The following is a 13779-nucleotide window of genomic DNA, read 5'->3' on the forward strand; positions in this document are numbered from 1 at the left end:
AGTTGTGGGCATGCGTACAGACTGTGAGCTGTAGACGGGAGCTAGGGGTTTCTCTTTTAGGCAAACAGACCTTGAAGAGCTTGAGCGCAGGTTTGTAAACAGTAAAGGGATGTGGAATGCACAAACTCGCAGGCTGGATTCCTTTATACTCTCAGGCCCATTGTTACTACAAGTGCAGGTCATCTCTAGTAACAGCAAAGAAACTTGGTGATATGAGTTTTGCCCTTCCCTAGAATTATTGTGAAGGCATTGTTCTGTATGTCTTTACTGTTTGTTCTGCTTTAACCATTACTCTTAGACTCATCAATAGATTTTCTTTCTGTTTTGTTTGGTTTTGCAGACAATTTCCTTTATATAATAATGATATACGATGGCAGCAGCCCAGCCCAAGCCCTACTGGACCCTACCTTGCCTACCCTATTATATCTGCTCAGCCACCTGTTTCCACAGAGTACACCTATTACCAGCTGATGCCGGCCCCCTGTGCCCAAGTTATGGGCTTCTATCACCCTTTTCCTGCACCTTACTCCAGCACCTTCCAGGCTGCAAACACTGTCAATGCCATAGCCACAGAATGCACAGAGCGTCCGAATCAGCTGGGGCAGGCCTTCCCATTGTCAAGTCATCGGAGCAGGAACGGCAGTAGAGGGCCAGTAGTGCCAAAAGTGAGTGGCCGCTTTCTCTGTGTGTGGTTTCGAAATAAAATGTTTCTGTTGTTAATGCTAGTCAAAGTAATTTACTACTGTACCCATTGGCCTTCAGTGCTTAATTTGCTGCAAGCATTCATCATTTATAGAAAATATTATAGGCATATTATTTTAAAAATAATTTTTCTTGTGATAGTTACTGCCCCTCACTCTTGATTGATAATGTAATTTCAAGTCATCTTCAGGATCATTCAGAGAGTTTTGCATAAACATAATGTACAATTATTTTTAAGTTATTTTAACTTAGTTCTAAAATTGCACAGTGGCAATGGCAACATTTAAATGGATCATGTGGTTGAATGTTAATGTACCTCAAGCTGTTCCAGTCTTGTGAAATCAGCAGGAGAATGAAAAATAACCTTAGTGGTTCCTCAGATCGCTCCAAGCTCAGTGTCTGTCTTCTGAGTTGTTAGTAGGAACAGCAGTTGTAAAACACAAATAAGTGACGAAGCCACTTCTGTGCAAGGCCAGCACTTGACTTAAGTTTTAGATAGATAGATACATACATACATACATACACATGATGTAAAGCAACTCTTCCTGCAAGTCTCTGGAGAGCTCTGTTAATCCTGGCTGCTCTTCCACTGAGGGCTTATCCTGAAGCTCTAAGAAAAGCGTGTCTATAATCAGTGAGTGCTGTTGCACTTGTGGAAGACATTTCCCTGCTGTTACGACCATTGAAAACTGTCACTCCCTCCAGAGTCTGTTAGTTAATTTCCTCAGTAAAAAGGCTTCACTGCCTTTTGGCATAATTTTTAAAAATTAAAAACAAGTAGCAGAAATTATTTTGAAAAATATTTGACTTGGAAACATTGTGGGTCAATTGTACTCTTCTTTGGTACTGCCAAGAATGAAAGGAAATAGGTATTAAAAGGCAAGATAGTAGGGGGCTGGAGAGATGGCTCAGAGGTTAAGAACACTCTTTGTTCTTCCAAAGATCCTGAGTTCAATTCCCAGCAACCACATGGTGGCTCATAACCATCTATAGTAAGATCTGGTGTGCAGGCAGAATGTTGTATAAATAATAAAGAAATCTTAAAAAAAAAGCAAGATAGTAGTATATAATTGGGTGTTGAAAGAATGAAATTTCTCAGAATGCCTTCCCAGCAGTTTCAGAAATTTGAAGTTAAATTCAGAGTACTGGTGTGTAAATTACTATTGAGGAATGATACTCTCATTTTGTAAAAACTGAAGAAACAAATCAGCTTTTACATAGGTTTTTGTTTGGACCCCAAGACAGAAATATTTTGCTTATCTTTCTTATGAGCCTAAATTTAGTATTAGGGTAACTTTTTATGCTTTTATTACCTTTTAAAATAAAAATGTGTAACCCTTCATGTGGCAGTATTAAGACCTTGTTAGTTGTAAATAACTGATTTAAAAAATAAAAATATAAGTAAAAGCTAAAATGAAATCTTACAAATCACAGTGTTACTGGTCATCTAGAAATTCGGGTAAATGTGCGTATGGCACACTGCTTAGTCGCTGAGGCTTTCAGGGATGAATCCCACAAACCAGCTAAGGTCCACTGATTGATGGTGTACATTTAGGCCTTTTGTAATGGAAGTGCAGTTTATGCTTAATATGTTCGCTCATTCACTGTTTTTTTTCTTTTTCTTTTGTGTGTTTTAAACTTAGCCGCAGCTTTTACAACAACATATAAAAAACAAAAGACCACAGGTGAAAAACGTGGCCACTCAAAAAGAAACAAATGCAGCAGGTCCTGATAGCCGATCAAAAATTGTGCTTCTGGTAGATGCTTCACAGCAAACTGGTAAGGCGATGGTCAGTCTGTCTGTCTGTTTGTTCTCACATGTGTGGGTAAATGTGAATGTACAGGCTCAAAGCTGATGCTGAGTGTCCTCAGTTGCTTTTCTCCCTATGTTGAGTCAGGGCTCTCACTGAAGCTGGACCTCACTGTTTTGCCTGGTCTGTCTATCTGTCTTGTGTTGGGAATTCTGTCTCTGCTTTGTGAACTCAAGACCAGCTCAGCTGCATACTGAGACCCTGTCTCCAAGAATATTGTAAGGACTGGAAAGATGGCTCAGTGCTGAAGAATGCTTGCTGCTCGCCCAGCAGCCATGCCAGGTTATCTCACAACCTCCTGTAACTCCAAGTCCACGGAATCTGATACCTCTGGCCTCTATGAACACCTGCACTTACAGGCCCGTTCCTCCCCCACCACATTAAAAATAGACATAAATTAAAACACAACTTTGTAAATGTCATAATGAAACTCATTCTTACATGTAAGTGATTTATGCTTATAACATTTTATTTTTTATTATTTTTAATTTTTTTTCATAAAAACTTTTTTAAAAAGACTATCACATACGAGAAAATCCCCAGACAGGGTCTGGACTAAAGTGAGTAAGGTGGCTCACTGCTTTCCGTTATCCAGACTTTTCTGTTGGCCATTTAGTCATATGACCTTTTACATGAGCCGAAAGAGGATCTGGGAATGAGTTAAAAACCATCTTGCTGATGTCCTGGTGCTATGTGGTTTATAGGGCCTAACGCAGTGGGTTTGATAGGCTGACATGCCTGGACTAGTTATGAGGAGCCTTGTGTTCCAGAGCTGTTCCTCCTCATAGTGACCCATTTCTACATCCTTTTGCAAAACCCTAGTAGGGTTCTTAAAAGTACTGTCTGAGCTGTGTGTGATGGCACATTGCTTTTTTTGTTGTTGTTGAGACAAGGTTTTTTTATGTAGTCCTGACTGTCCTGGAACTCACTCTGTAGACCAGGCTAGCTTCAAACAGTCTGCCTCTGCCTCCCAAGAGCCAGTGTTAAAGGCAAGGGCCACCATGCTCGGCCTTTTCTTTTTTGATTGGTGGGAGAGCACTTTGTTTTAAATCCTAGCACCAGAGAGACAGGCATGTGGATCTCTGCGTGTGAGCTTAGCCTGGTCTACAGAGTGAGTTTCAGGACAGCCAGGGCTGTGTAGAGAGAGACCCAGTCTCAAAGAAAGAAATAAAAAAAGAAAAGACTGTCTATACTTTGTTACTTAAATCATCAAAAGGATAGCCTCCTGAAACCCAAGCATTGGAGGCGTAATTTGAGTAGATTGTATATGCTAGCAGCATTTTCAGTCCTTAGTTTGTTTTTAAGTAAGAGATAAAAATGATTCCGTTTTATAGATGTAGTTTTTTCCACTTGTAGCAGATTTTTACTTTTGAACCTACTTGTATTATTATGTAATACGAATTTAAGGTGGCTAGAATTAAAAAAAAAAGCCGCAAGATGGCTCAGCAAGCAAAGGTATTTGTTGTCACACTGGACAACTGAGTTCTATAGGCAGAACCTACATCATAGGTGAACAGAACCAATTATCACAAGTTGTGTTGACCCCTCTACTGGCACCATGACCCTCACGCCATGCATACACATATAAAATAAATTTTTAAAATGTAAAAACAAACAACCCCCCCCAAAACCCCAGCTGTCTGGATACAAGGTAATATGCAGACGTTAGCTGTGTCCCGTAAATTACAGTTGGAGAAGCAGTGTTTGGTGTGTGTGAATCAGCGCGTACTTATTCTACTCTTGGAATGTGGGTTGCTTTAACCACTTTCATTATCAAGTTTGAATCTGTGAGTCCTGAAAGACTCACATTTGCCTTACAGAAACTTCCGTGTACACACATGTAAGTCGAGAGTCTCAGACTGTTAGCTTTCATTGAGTTCCTTCTCTGACAGTTTTATGTGCACGATTGGATTATTATGCACCCCCTCTCCAATCAACATTGGGTTGTTTGTTTTGTGATAGTCTCTCAGTGTAGCACTACATAGCCCGGGCCTGGCCTTGAACTCACGGAGGTCCTCCTGACTCTGCCTCCTGAGTACTACAATTAAAGCAGTACACCATCTTACCCAGCCAGCAGTGTTTTTTTAATAGCAAAACAACCAGGGTGTGCTGGGAGTGGCCGAAAGGATAACTACATTGGGATATCCATGCAAAAGCTGTCTGTACCATAGTAGCATGTTGCAGTTCATTTAAAAGTGTGGTCTAATAATGTTTATTATCAGCCTATAGTTATTACGGTGCTATATCTCACCTGCTATCATAATCAGTAAAAGACAGAGACACCTGATAGATTTTAGACTAGCCTTATCTTTCCTGGGACAGGGCAGATATTAACCCTCTAAACTACCTTTATCTCCCAGCCCCATCCCAGGCTCCCTCCCACTCATAATTTCATAAATGCTTGCTTATTCTTCATCTGGGCCGCTTCCTCCATCCTTGCTGGCCATGTGCTTCTTTCCATGCTAACCATGGCCACTCTCTTTCCTTCCTCCTTCTCTTCCTGTTTCTTTCTCCCGTGATCCTTCTGTCCTCAAAGCCCTTGAACCTTAGCCTTGCCTACCTCCTTCTGCCCTGCCTAGGTATAGGCCTTTTAATTAGTCAATCAGGGATAATTGGGGAAATTCCTTCTCATCACATGCTTACAGGAGATAGGTCAACATTATAACAATATCCATGGCGGGATGGTAGCCAGATCTCAAGGAACTGAAATGAGCATTTGAAAACACAGTTGGACTTTTCCTCCACAATAGCATTAATTAATTGCTCCATACAACGGAATCTGAAACTAATGTTGAGGAAGCAGGGAACAAGGTGATATTTCAGTAATACAATTAAAAGCTGTAAAAGTAGATGTTTCTGTTTCAGAAATAGACACATCCATGGAAAAATCTGTAGAGAAGAGTAAGTGAAGAGTGATGGAGAGGGCGTGTGTGGTGGCTTTAGATTTAAGTGTCCTATGATACACATATTTTACTTTCCTGATGACTCCATGTTCCAAGTTATTGGGAGCATTTTAAATGATCTTTTCAAAGAGTCACATGTTCATTACAAACTGTCATTTTAATTTTCTTAGAACCTTAATAATTGGACAAGAATGTATAAACTTGGTCATCACAGAGAATTGTCCACTTGTCTTGCCTTGTAGATTTCCCTTCAGACATTGCTAACAAGTCTCTCTCAGAGAGCACAGCCACAATGCTCTGGAAAGCCAAAGGCCGGAGGAGAAGAGCGTCCCACCCAGCTGCAGAATCCTCCAGTGAGCAGGGGGCCAGTGAGGCGGACATTGACAGCGACAGTGGCTACTGCAGCCCCAAGCACCACAACCAGCCTGCGGCAGGGGCTCTGCGGGATCCTGGCCCTGGGGCCACGAGCGTGCGTAATACCCAGCTGCTTTGCTGTGTTTGTTTGTTTGTTTGTTAGTCCTGCTGTTAGTACTTTGTGTCCTTTGCTGAAGCTGAAGTATTTTGTTTTTTCTTTTTAAGCAAGTCTTTATAGCCATAGTACTTTACTATTGAAAATATGAAGCACGATTTTAAGTTAGTAATAAGCATATTTAACACTAGGTTAAGTTATGAAACATTTGCAAAGTAGGTCATGTTGACTCTTCATTAGAAAGTAATCATCCTTTTTGCTTCATGTTTTTTAGCATTCGGAATCATCTGGCTGTACAGGTACTTATTTTTTAAAGTTTATGTTTTTGTATTTTCTCCTTTGTCCGTTTCAAGTTTTCCTTTTAAGTGTGGAGCTTACCAGTGTTATAAGAAAAACTGTTAAGTCTCCAGTGATTCAAGTAAATTGAAAATCACATATACTTTTACCAGACATGTTGAGAAAATGTGATGTAGGTCGTTTTGCAGGGTGATATTTGTGTTAAGAATGCGTATACCACTTTAAACTTATAGAAAAATTCTGTCTGTAGTGACTCAGGTGTTTAGAATTTGGACTCCTTTATCAGCAAATCTTATCTTTAATATCTTTACATATTTGATACAGGTGGTGTAAACTGGCCCAAAGTAACTTGCCAGGCAACTCAGAAAAGACCTTGGATGGAAAAAAACCAGGCATTTTCTAGAGGCGGAAGGCAAACTGAACAAAGAAATAATTCACAGGTACTTTGAATGAAGTTGGAAATAGGTGCAAGGTGAATAAATTAAATTTATCATAATAATGGTATAACCATTAGGAATCACAGTATCCCTGTTTTAAAGGTACATAAAGTCACCTAAATGTGAACTGCTGTGGGCTGTCTTTATTTATTTATTTATACTAGTTCTGTGTGTGTTGTGTGTTTGTGTATGTGTATGTGTATGTGTAGGTCAGCAAAAAGCTTCTGAGTTAGTGCTCTTCTTCCACTTTCAAGTGGGTTCCAGGGGTCAAATGCAGGTCAACCAGGTTCCACTGCAAGCAAGCACCTTTACCTGATGGATCTCTCACTGGTCCTTTTGTTACTTTTTACAGTACAATGTTTTGAGATTTTTTTTTTTTAATAACACTTAGCTTTGATGCATGGTAACATGGTGGTCTAGATTTTCAAAGTAGTAAACAGTTCTGCTCACTACAGGACTGGAGAGATGGCAGAGTGGGTCATAGCGCTTGCTGTTCTGGCTTGAGGAGCTGTAAGTCCCCAGCACCTATATAAATCATCAGGCATAGACATGTATGCCTATAATCCTGACACATCTGGGCAGAAACAAGACTGCTGCAGCTTGCTGGTCACCAGTCTGGCTCCGGGTTCACTGAGAGACTGTTTTAAGGGAATAAGACTGAGCGTATCGAGCAGGACATCCAACGACTTTCTCTAACCTCTGTCTGCAAGCAGAGACATGTGCATCTATACAAACAAATGTGTGCATATGCTACACACATATGCTAAACATTTAAAAATACAAGAAGAGAAAGGAAGCCACATATAGAAGGCCAGAGAGAGACCTAGGGATCATATTCAGCTTGAATCCCACCAGGCCAGACTGGCTGGCCAGCATGCCCAGACTTCCTCCTGCCTCTGCATTCCCCAATGGGATTAGAAGTATGGGCCACCACACCTGGCCTTTAAAAACAGAGTCTGACAATCAAACCCAGGTCCTCATGCAAAGGCAAGACCATTACTGCCTGAGCGCTTCCCACAGCCCCAGGCCCCGCCTCTTAGACGGTCCACACCTTTCAGTGCCACCAAAGCCTTCAGGAACCAAGTTCTAAACAGGGTCACTTGAGAAGACACATCCAAAACAGTCAACAGGATAATTAGATTTTCAAAGGTTTAATGTAGTTAGACATCTCCATGTTTTTGAGTTACTTGTTTTTCTTTTTCTGTGAACATGTCTGATTACGTCTTTGCTTACTTTCTGATGCTTGATCTATTTCTTCATACTTGATTTAGCTTGATTTATCTCAATTTGTAGTCTAAGAGGCCTTAAAGCCTACTACCTTAGCCTCCGAGGAACTGGGGTCACAAGTATGCCATCATATCCAGCTTGAATCTTGATCTCTTCCCTGTCTTCTTTCCCCCTGGCTCCTTTTATTCCTCTGTTTTATTCATTATACCTGCTTCTCTCTTGAGCAGAGCCCCACTCTAGCCCTGTCTAACCTGGAACTTCCTATGTAGATCAGGCTGTCTGAACTTGAGGTGAGCCTGCTTCTGCTTCCCGAATACTAGGCTGTTTCTGGCTTGTGTGCTTTTCTAGCAACAGACATAGAAGGATTGATGGAGGCCCTTAGTTATCATGAGGTCATTCTGTTCAGAGGCTGTTGGAATGTGTGATTTTCATAAATCTTATCGAAACTGTTAATTTGGAAGTTTAGGTTACTGGCTGTGTGTTTGTGTGTGTGTGTGTGTGTGTGTAGCCTTAACTGGCTTGAAACTCACTATGTAGACAAGGCTAGCCTAGAACTCACAGAGATCTGCCTGCCTTTGCCTCCTTAGTGCTGGAATTACATGTGTAGTCATCATGCCTGGCAGTCCTGGTACATATAAGAATCAAGTTGCATTTATTTTCTATAATACAAAAAATTAAGTATTTTTGACACCATTAATACATATATACTCAGTGGTTCACAGCAGCAGCATGAAAGTAGGCCAGGTGTGAGTCTGTTGGTGTGTTTGATTTCAGAAGCATATGTCCTCACTTTGTCTCCATGGCTGCCTCACATTGGTCACTGTTAGGATTTTGAGGTAGGCCTCTATGGAGAGGAACTTCTCATGTCTTTTGTCTTTCCAGTTTCTTCCGAGGGGCATATAATGTCAGCTGACACAGGTTTCTTAAAAGACTGTTAATATCCAGAGGTGTCAAAGTCAGCTTTGCCATGGTCCAGGAAGAAAAACCGAGTCAGGTGTATGTCTGGTTGACAGTGGGTGGGGCCAGTCAGACTCCTGACTGACAGTTCTTTTTCTATACCGAAACTTAATCTATTTGGGAGTGGCTACTACGAACTCAGAAATATTTTTTCCTTGGGTTTGAGCCCCATCCCTCCAGACTTGAGGCCTGGTGCTTTACCAGCTGAGCCACCTAAGGTTTCTGGTCTCCTGTTGCTAAAGCCACTCTTTAGCTAATCTCTTTATTGCTTAATAACAGGTGGTCTTAATTAGACTGACAAAGAGCTCCTCCTTTGTTTACCCAGAGATTTTTTTCTGGTGTTTACCAGCTCAGTGCAGCAATCCCTGTCTTCACTCTGAGGCTGGCACAACCAGAGCTAATTGCTTGGGGCTGTGAAGCCAGGCTCCAACTGCTGGTAGATGCTAGAGGCCTGTTAACCCTTTGTGAACCAAAGAGAAAAGGAGAGGAAAGGAGTAGGTCTCACACACACATATTCACTCAAAAGATGGATGAAACATGAAATTTCAACCAACAAATTCTCACAAGCTTACATATGATGATGCTGATTTCAGCTGGTATCTCCTCTGCAAAAACTGAAGCAAGTTCAGGCTGCCCTCAGGGAAAACCTCTTTTCTGACCAGCTGTTATGGCTGTTTCCATAGTATCAGCCCATATTACACATAGACAAGTGATCAGACATACAGACCTGTACATATTCATGCATATTCAGTGGATGATACAAAGGAGCTCCTTACATACAGACAATTAACATACAACCATGTACATATACAAAAACCAGGCAGATGGATACATTTACATGCAAACACCTATCTTTATACATATTTACATACTTAAAACTCATGGATGAAGCAAATTCCAGCAGGCCTCAATCAACGTTTAGTGTCTGGTTATAGTTTTCTACTTTTGAGACAAAGCTCTACGTCAAAAAAGGAATTATCTCAGTCAAAAAGGCAATCACAAAAACGGATTAAAAAAACGCAACAGGTTACATGTTTGTTTTTATTAAAACTAAACATTTCTTCTCTGTGTATCCATTACATAAGTTCATAGTGAGTTCAGAATGACAAAGGTTGACAAGGCCTAAAGGTTAACAGGGTCCAGAAGGTTACAAGTATATGTTTATATTTATATTTATATATTTATATGTATATATATTAATTAGGACTGACCTGGCTATACATTTTTCAGTTATCTCTTAGTTTATAGTGAGTTCAGGGCAATAATTTTATTTGTCTTTCACTCCAAGAAACAAAATAAATTTAGAATGACTGTTAAAAACTAAAAAGAAGAAGAAGCAGGGGGACAACCGATATATTCTCTGCGAGAGGTTTATTAGGGGAGTATGGAGGAAGTGGGTAGCAGGGCACGGTGGGGAAAGAGAGGGAAAGGGGGGATGGGGCCCCACAGAGAAAGAGAAAGAGTGTAAGAATAAGAGTAAGAGAGAGAGAGACCATGTGTTGGATCGACTCTTTTAAGGGGCATGATAACCACACCTTCCAGGTGTGTTCACCTGGCTGGCTGGCGACACCTGATGACATCATCATGGGTTGCTAGGTAACCCAGAAGCAGGTTGTGTTCCAAAATACTAACAATGACAGTATTTTATGCCATAAGCTGACAAGGTATAAGGAATTACAGCGGAACAGTTTATATTTATTGACATCAAGATTTGTACTTAATTTAGACATTTCTTGGTAGTCTCATTTTCTGGGTTCATGGGAAGTTCAGGCCAACTTGCCTGTATTTATGGTGCGTACCAGGATTCATGGTGCCATCTTCAGAGTGAAAGCTTATCTGAAGCCACAAATCTGTCTCAGGCCTGGCTTCTAGGGAGGCAAAGGTATTTACTGCAGCTGTAAACTTTCTACTAACTTTTTAAACTTTTACTTCCAGAGTAGTTTTAGTCAAGTCAGAAATTCTGTAAAGCTGTTATCAGGAATACTGAGATCATTGTTCATCAGAACAGCAGTGTATCTTCATAAAGATCCCATAGGAGGTTTGCTTAATCAGAGTGGCAGTTCACACCATGCCGGATTTTTGAGAGATATAACAGCACAGAAAGAAGGAGTACCAGAGGCGGAAGCAATTCTGGGGGTGCATCATGGTAACCTTGCAAAATACTGAACTACCTTCCAGAAAGCCCACAAGCCTACTGAACTTCCCCAATTCAGTGACTCTTGGCAAGAGATGAAAAGTATCTTCAGGTTCTTAGAGTACATGCTTTTTCTCTGCCTTCTGACAGTGAAATGTTTCTCATACTTATTACTAAGATCTCTTGATCTGTTGGGCTACTATAAAAAAGTGTCATAGAGTTGGTGCTATGAATAGAAAGAAAACCAAGGTCAGGTACAGGAAGATTGGCTGTCTAGTGAAGAATTGTCTGCCAAAGGCATGCTTCTTGGTTCTCATTCTCACTGTTGCCCTTAAGTGAAAGAGTGGCTGAGAGTTGTCTGGGTCCCTTTTATAGCTTCATAAATCCCATCCATGATGCTTTGCTCTATTGACCTAATCACTTCCCTAAATCCGTCTCCCAGGGCTTAGGATCTCAACACATGAATTTTGGGAGATACAAACAGCTCCTGCAATAGGGAAATAACACTGTATATGATTAGATGAAGTTCCATTTCCTTTAACCTTTCTTCTTCTTCTTCTTCTTTTTTTTTTTTTTTTGGTTTTTTGTTTGTTTGTTTGGTGGTGGTGGTGTCTCTTTATTTAATTTCTGACTGATGTTCTTTAGTTCAGCTTTTTGCCTCTCTTCATATTGCATCTCTGGTTGGCCCCGACTGTACGGTCCTGCCTCGCCCTCTCTACTGCTGATGTCGTAGGTCTCTGCCACTTTTCCTCTCCAGCCCATTTCCTTGAAGGCAGGCCTCTTACTAAATAACTTCCTCTGGAGAGGCTTTTTAGCCCAGGCTGGCCAAGGATAACCTTGAGGTTTTGGTCCTCCTACCTGTACTTGTTTGAGTAATCTTTTCAGGGTTGGCTCTCCTCTGCTCAGCTGGTTCCCTGGAGATGTTTTAAGGTGATTGGATTTCCTAGCCCCTCACACTCACGACTGTGTAAGGAGTACTCTGTTGTATTGTGGGCATAGCCCGGCAGTGGGGCTGATCATGCCGGCAGGACTTAGCTTGTTGTCAGACTTTGGCTCTTGTGAATAAAGCTGATAAAAATGTCCAGCTTCTTGGGAGATGGGGGTCGTACACTGTACTGGTCACATTTATGTCTGCTTTGTCTTATCAGAAGCCTTGCCTGTTGGAAATAAAGTTATATGCTCCGTGTGTTTTTATGCACGCTCTCTGTACCTCAGTGAAACACTTACTTGAGAATAAATTTTCTTTCCGGGGCTACTTAGGTTGGATTCAGATGTCGAGGACACAGTACTTCCTCAGAAAGAAGACAGAATTTACAGAAGAGACAAGACAATAAGCACTTAAACTCTACTCACTCTCACAGAAGTGACCCAAACTCTGAGTCTTTATATTTTGAGGTAAATTTTCAAATTCTATTTGTAAACTATACTAAAATAATGTCTTTGTTAAGAAGTTAATTTACGGGTCTGGAGAGATGGCTCAGAGCACTGGCTGCTCTTCCAAAGGTCCTAGGTTCAATTCCCAGCAACCACATGGTGGCTCACAACTATCTATAATGATACCTGGTGCCCTGTTCTGGCCTGCATGTGTATATGCAGGAAGAACACTGTATAAATAATAAAGAAAAATCTTTTTTAGAAAATAAATTAATTTGCTATGTTATAAGTATTGTATTTTCATGTCTTAACATGTTATTCTGTTAGATTATTGATGACATACTAGCTCATTTTTTTTGAACTTTTTATTGATTCTTTGAATTTCACATTATGCACCCCGATCCCAGTCATCTCCCCATCCCTTCGTACCTGCCCTCTGCCTTTGCAATCTTCCCCCATCAAACAATAAAATAAGTTAGAAAAAAGATTTCATTGTGGAAGCTTAGTGTGTCACACAGTACAGCCTTTTTGTCCACACAGCTTTACTTGCAAACGTGCATTGCCATGTTTCATTGTTCTGGTTTGAGGCCTTCGTCCTCTGCTACTCTATCATTGCTGGATCCTCACTGAGGCTCCTCTCAGACATTGTGTTGTTGCTCTGTGGCCTGGAGATCCGCAGCTTTGGATCTGTAGGACCAACCCTTCATACGGGCCAGCAGATCATAGAGGAGGTAGATGTTGCGCTAGGCCTGGATCTGAGCCTGGGAGGTAGCTGAGTTGGTCAGCCCGCCAGCCCTCAAGACCATGTTTGTTTACTGTGTGTGTGGTTCCTGTTTGTGGGCATGTGGAAGCCAGAGGACACCCTCAGGTTGTGGCCCTCATACCATCCACCTTGACTTTTGACAAAATGTCCCTTATTGGCCTGGAGCTGCATGATAAGTGAGGCGGGCTTGCTGGTGAGCCTCGTGACTCTGTCTTCACTTCCTCAGCGCTGGGGTCTCTGCCTGCCACTGTGCAGCTGCTTTGCAAAGGTAGCACTTTCCCGTGCAAGCCATCCCCCAGCTTTCAACCTACTCAACTCAGTGTTTCCCCTGTTCACAGAAACAGGGGCTTTGGGCATAATTGACTGAATTGACCAGTTTTTCTTTCCAACACTTGTGGATTTTGTACATGTCGAACATTTTTGTATTTGATAAAATGTTACTTCTACTCCTTCCTTTTAACAAAAGTTAATCTTAATCTCAGAAGAAAATACAACAGTTTAATCATAGGCCACTTTTATGATTGTTTCCATAAAATCAGAAGGATATTGACTAAGAAATTTATTTGAATAAAAACATTTTAAACATTATTCTCCAAATTAAAAGTAATAGGGAATGGAATACATTTTTTAAAAATGAGTTCTAAACTATTTAAAATTGTCTCCAAATTATTTGAGTGTGATAAAAGCGATTTTAATTCTTTTTAG

General features: G+C 40.9%; 1 protein-coding gene across 1 annotated transcript in view; it reads left to right on the forward strand.

Moving 5' to 3' along the window:
* Secisbp2l (SECIS binding protein 2 like) overlaps window positions 1-13779 on the forward strand; it is a 47033-nt gene that overhangs the window by 9991 nt on the left and 23263 nt on the right. The window contains exons 3-8 of the mRNA XM_021655933.2: window positions 341-665; window positions 2346-2481; window positions 5659-5885; window positions 6160-6184; window positions 6507-6622; window positions 12198-12332. Of these exons, the coding sequence (XP_021511608.1) occupies window positions 341-665; window positions 2346-2481; window positions 5659-5885; window positions 6160-6184; window positions 6507-6622; window positions 12198-12332 (964 nt within the window). The remainder of the gene's footprint in view (window positions 1-340; window positions 666-2345; window positions 2482-5658; window positions 5886-6159; window positions 6185-6506; window positions 6623-12197; window positions 12333-13779) is intronic.

Source organism: Meriones unguiculatus, chromosome 18, assembly GCF_030254825.1.
Source record: "Meriones unguiculatus strain TT.TT164.6M chromosome 18, Bangor_MerUng_6.1, whole genome shotgun sequence".
Lineage (NCBI taxonomy): Eukaryota > Metazoa > Chordata > Mammalia > Rodentia > Muridae > Meriones > Meriones unguiculatus.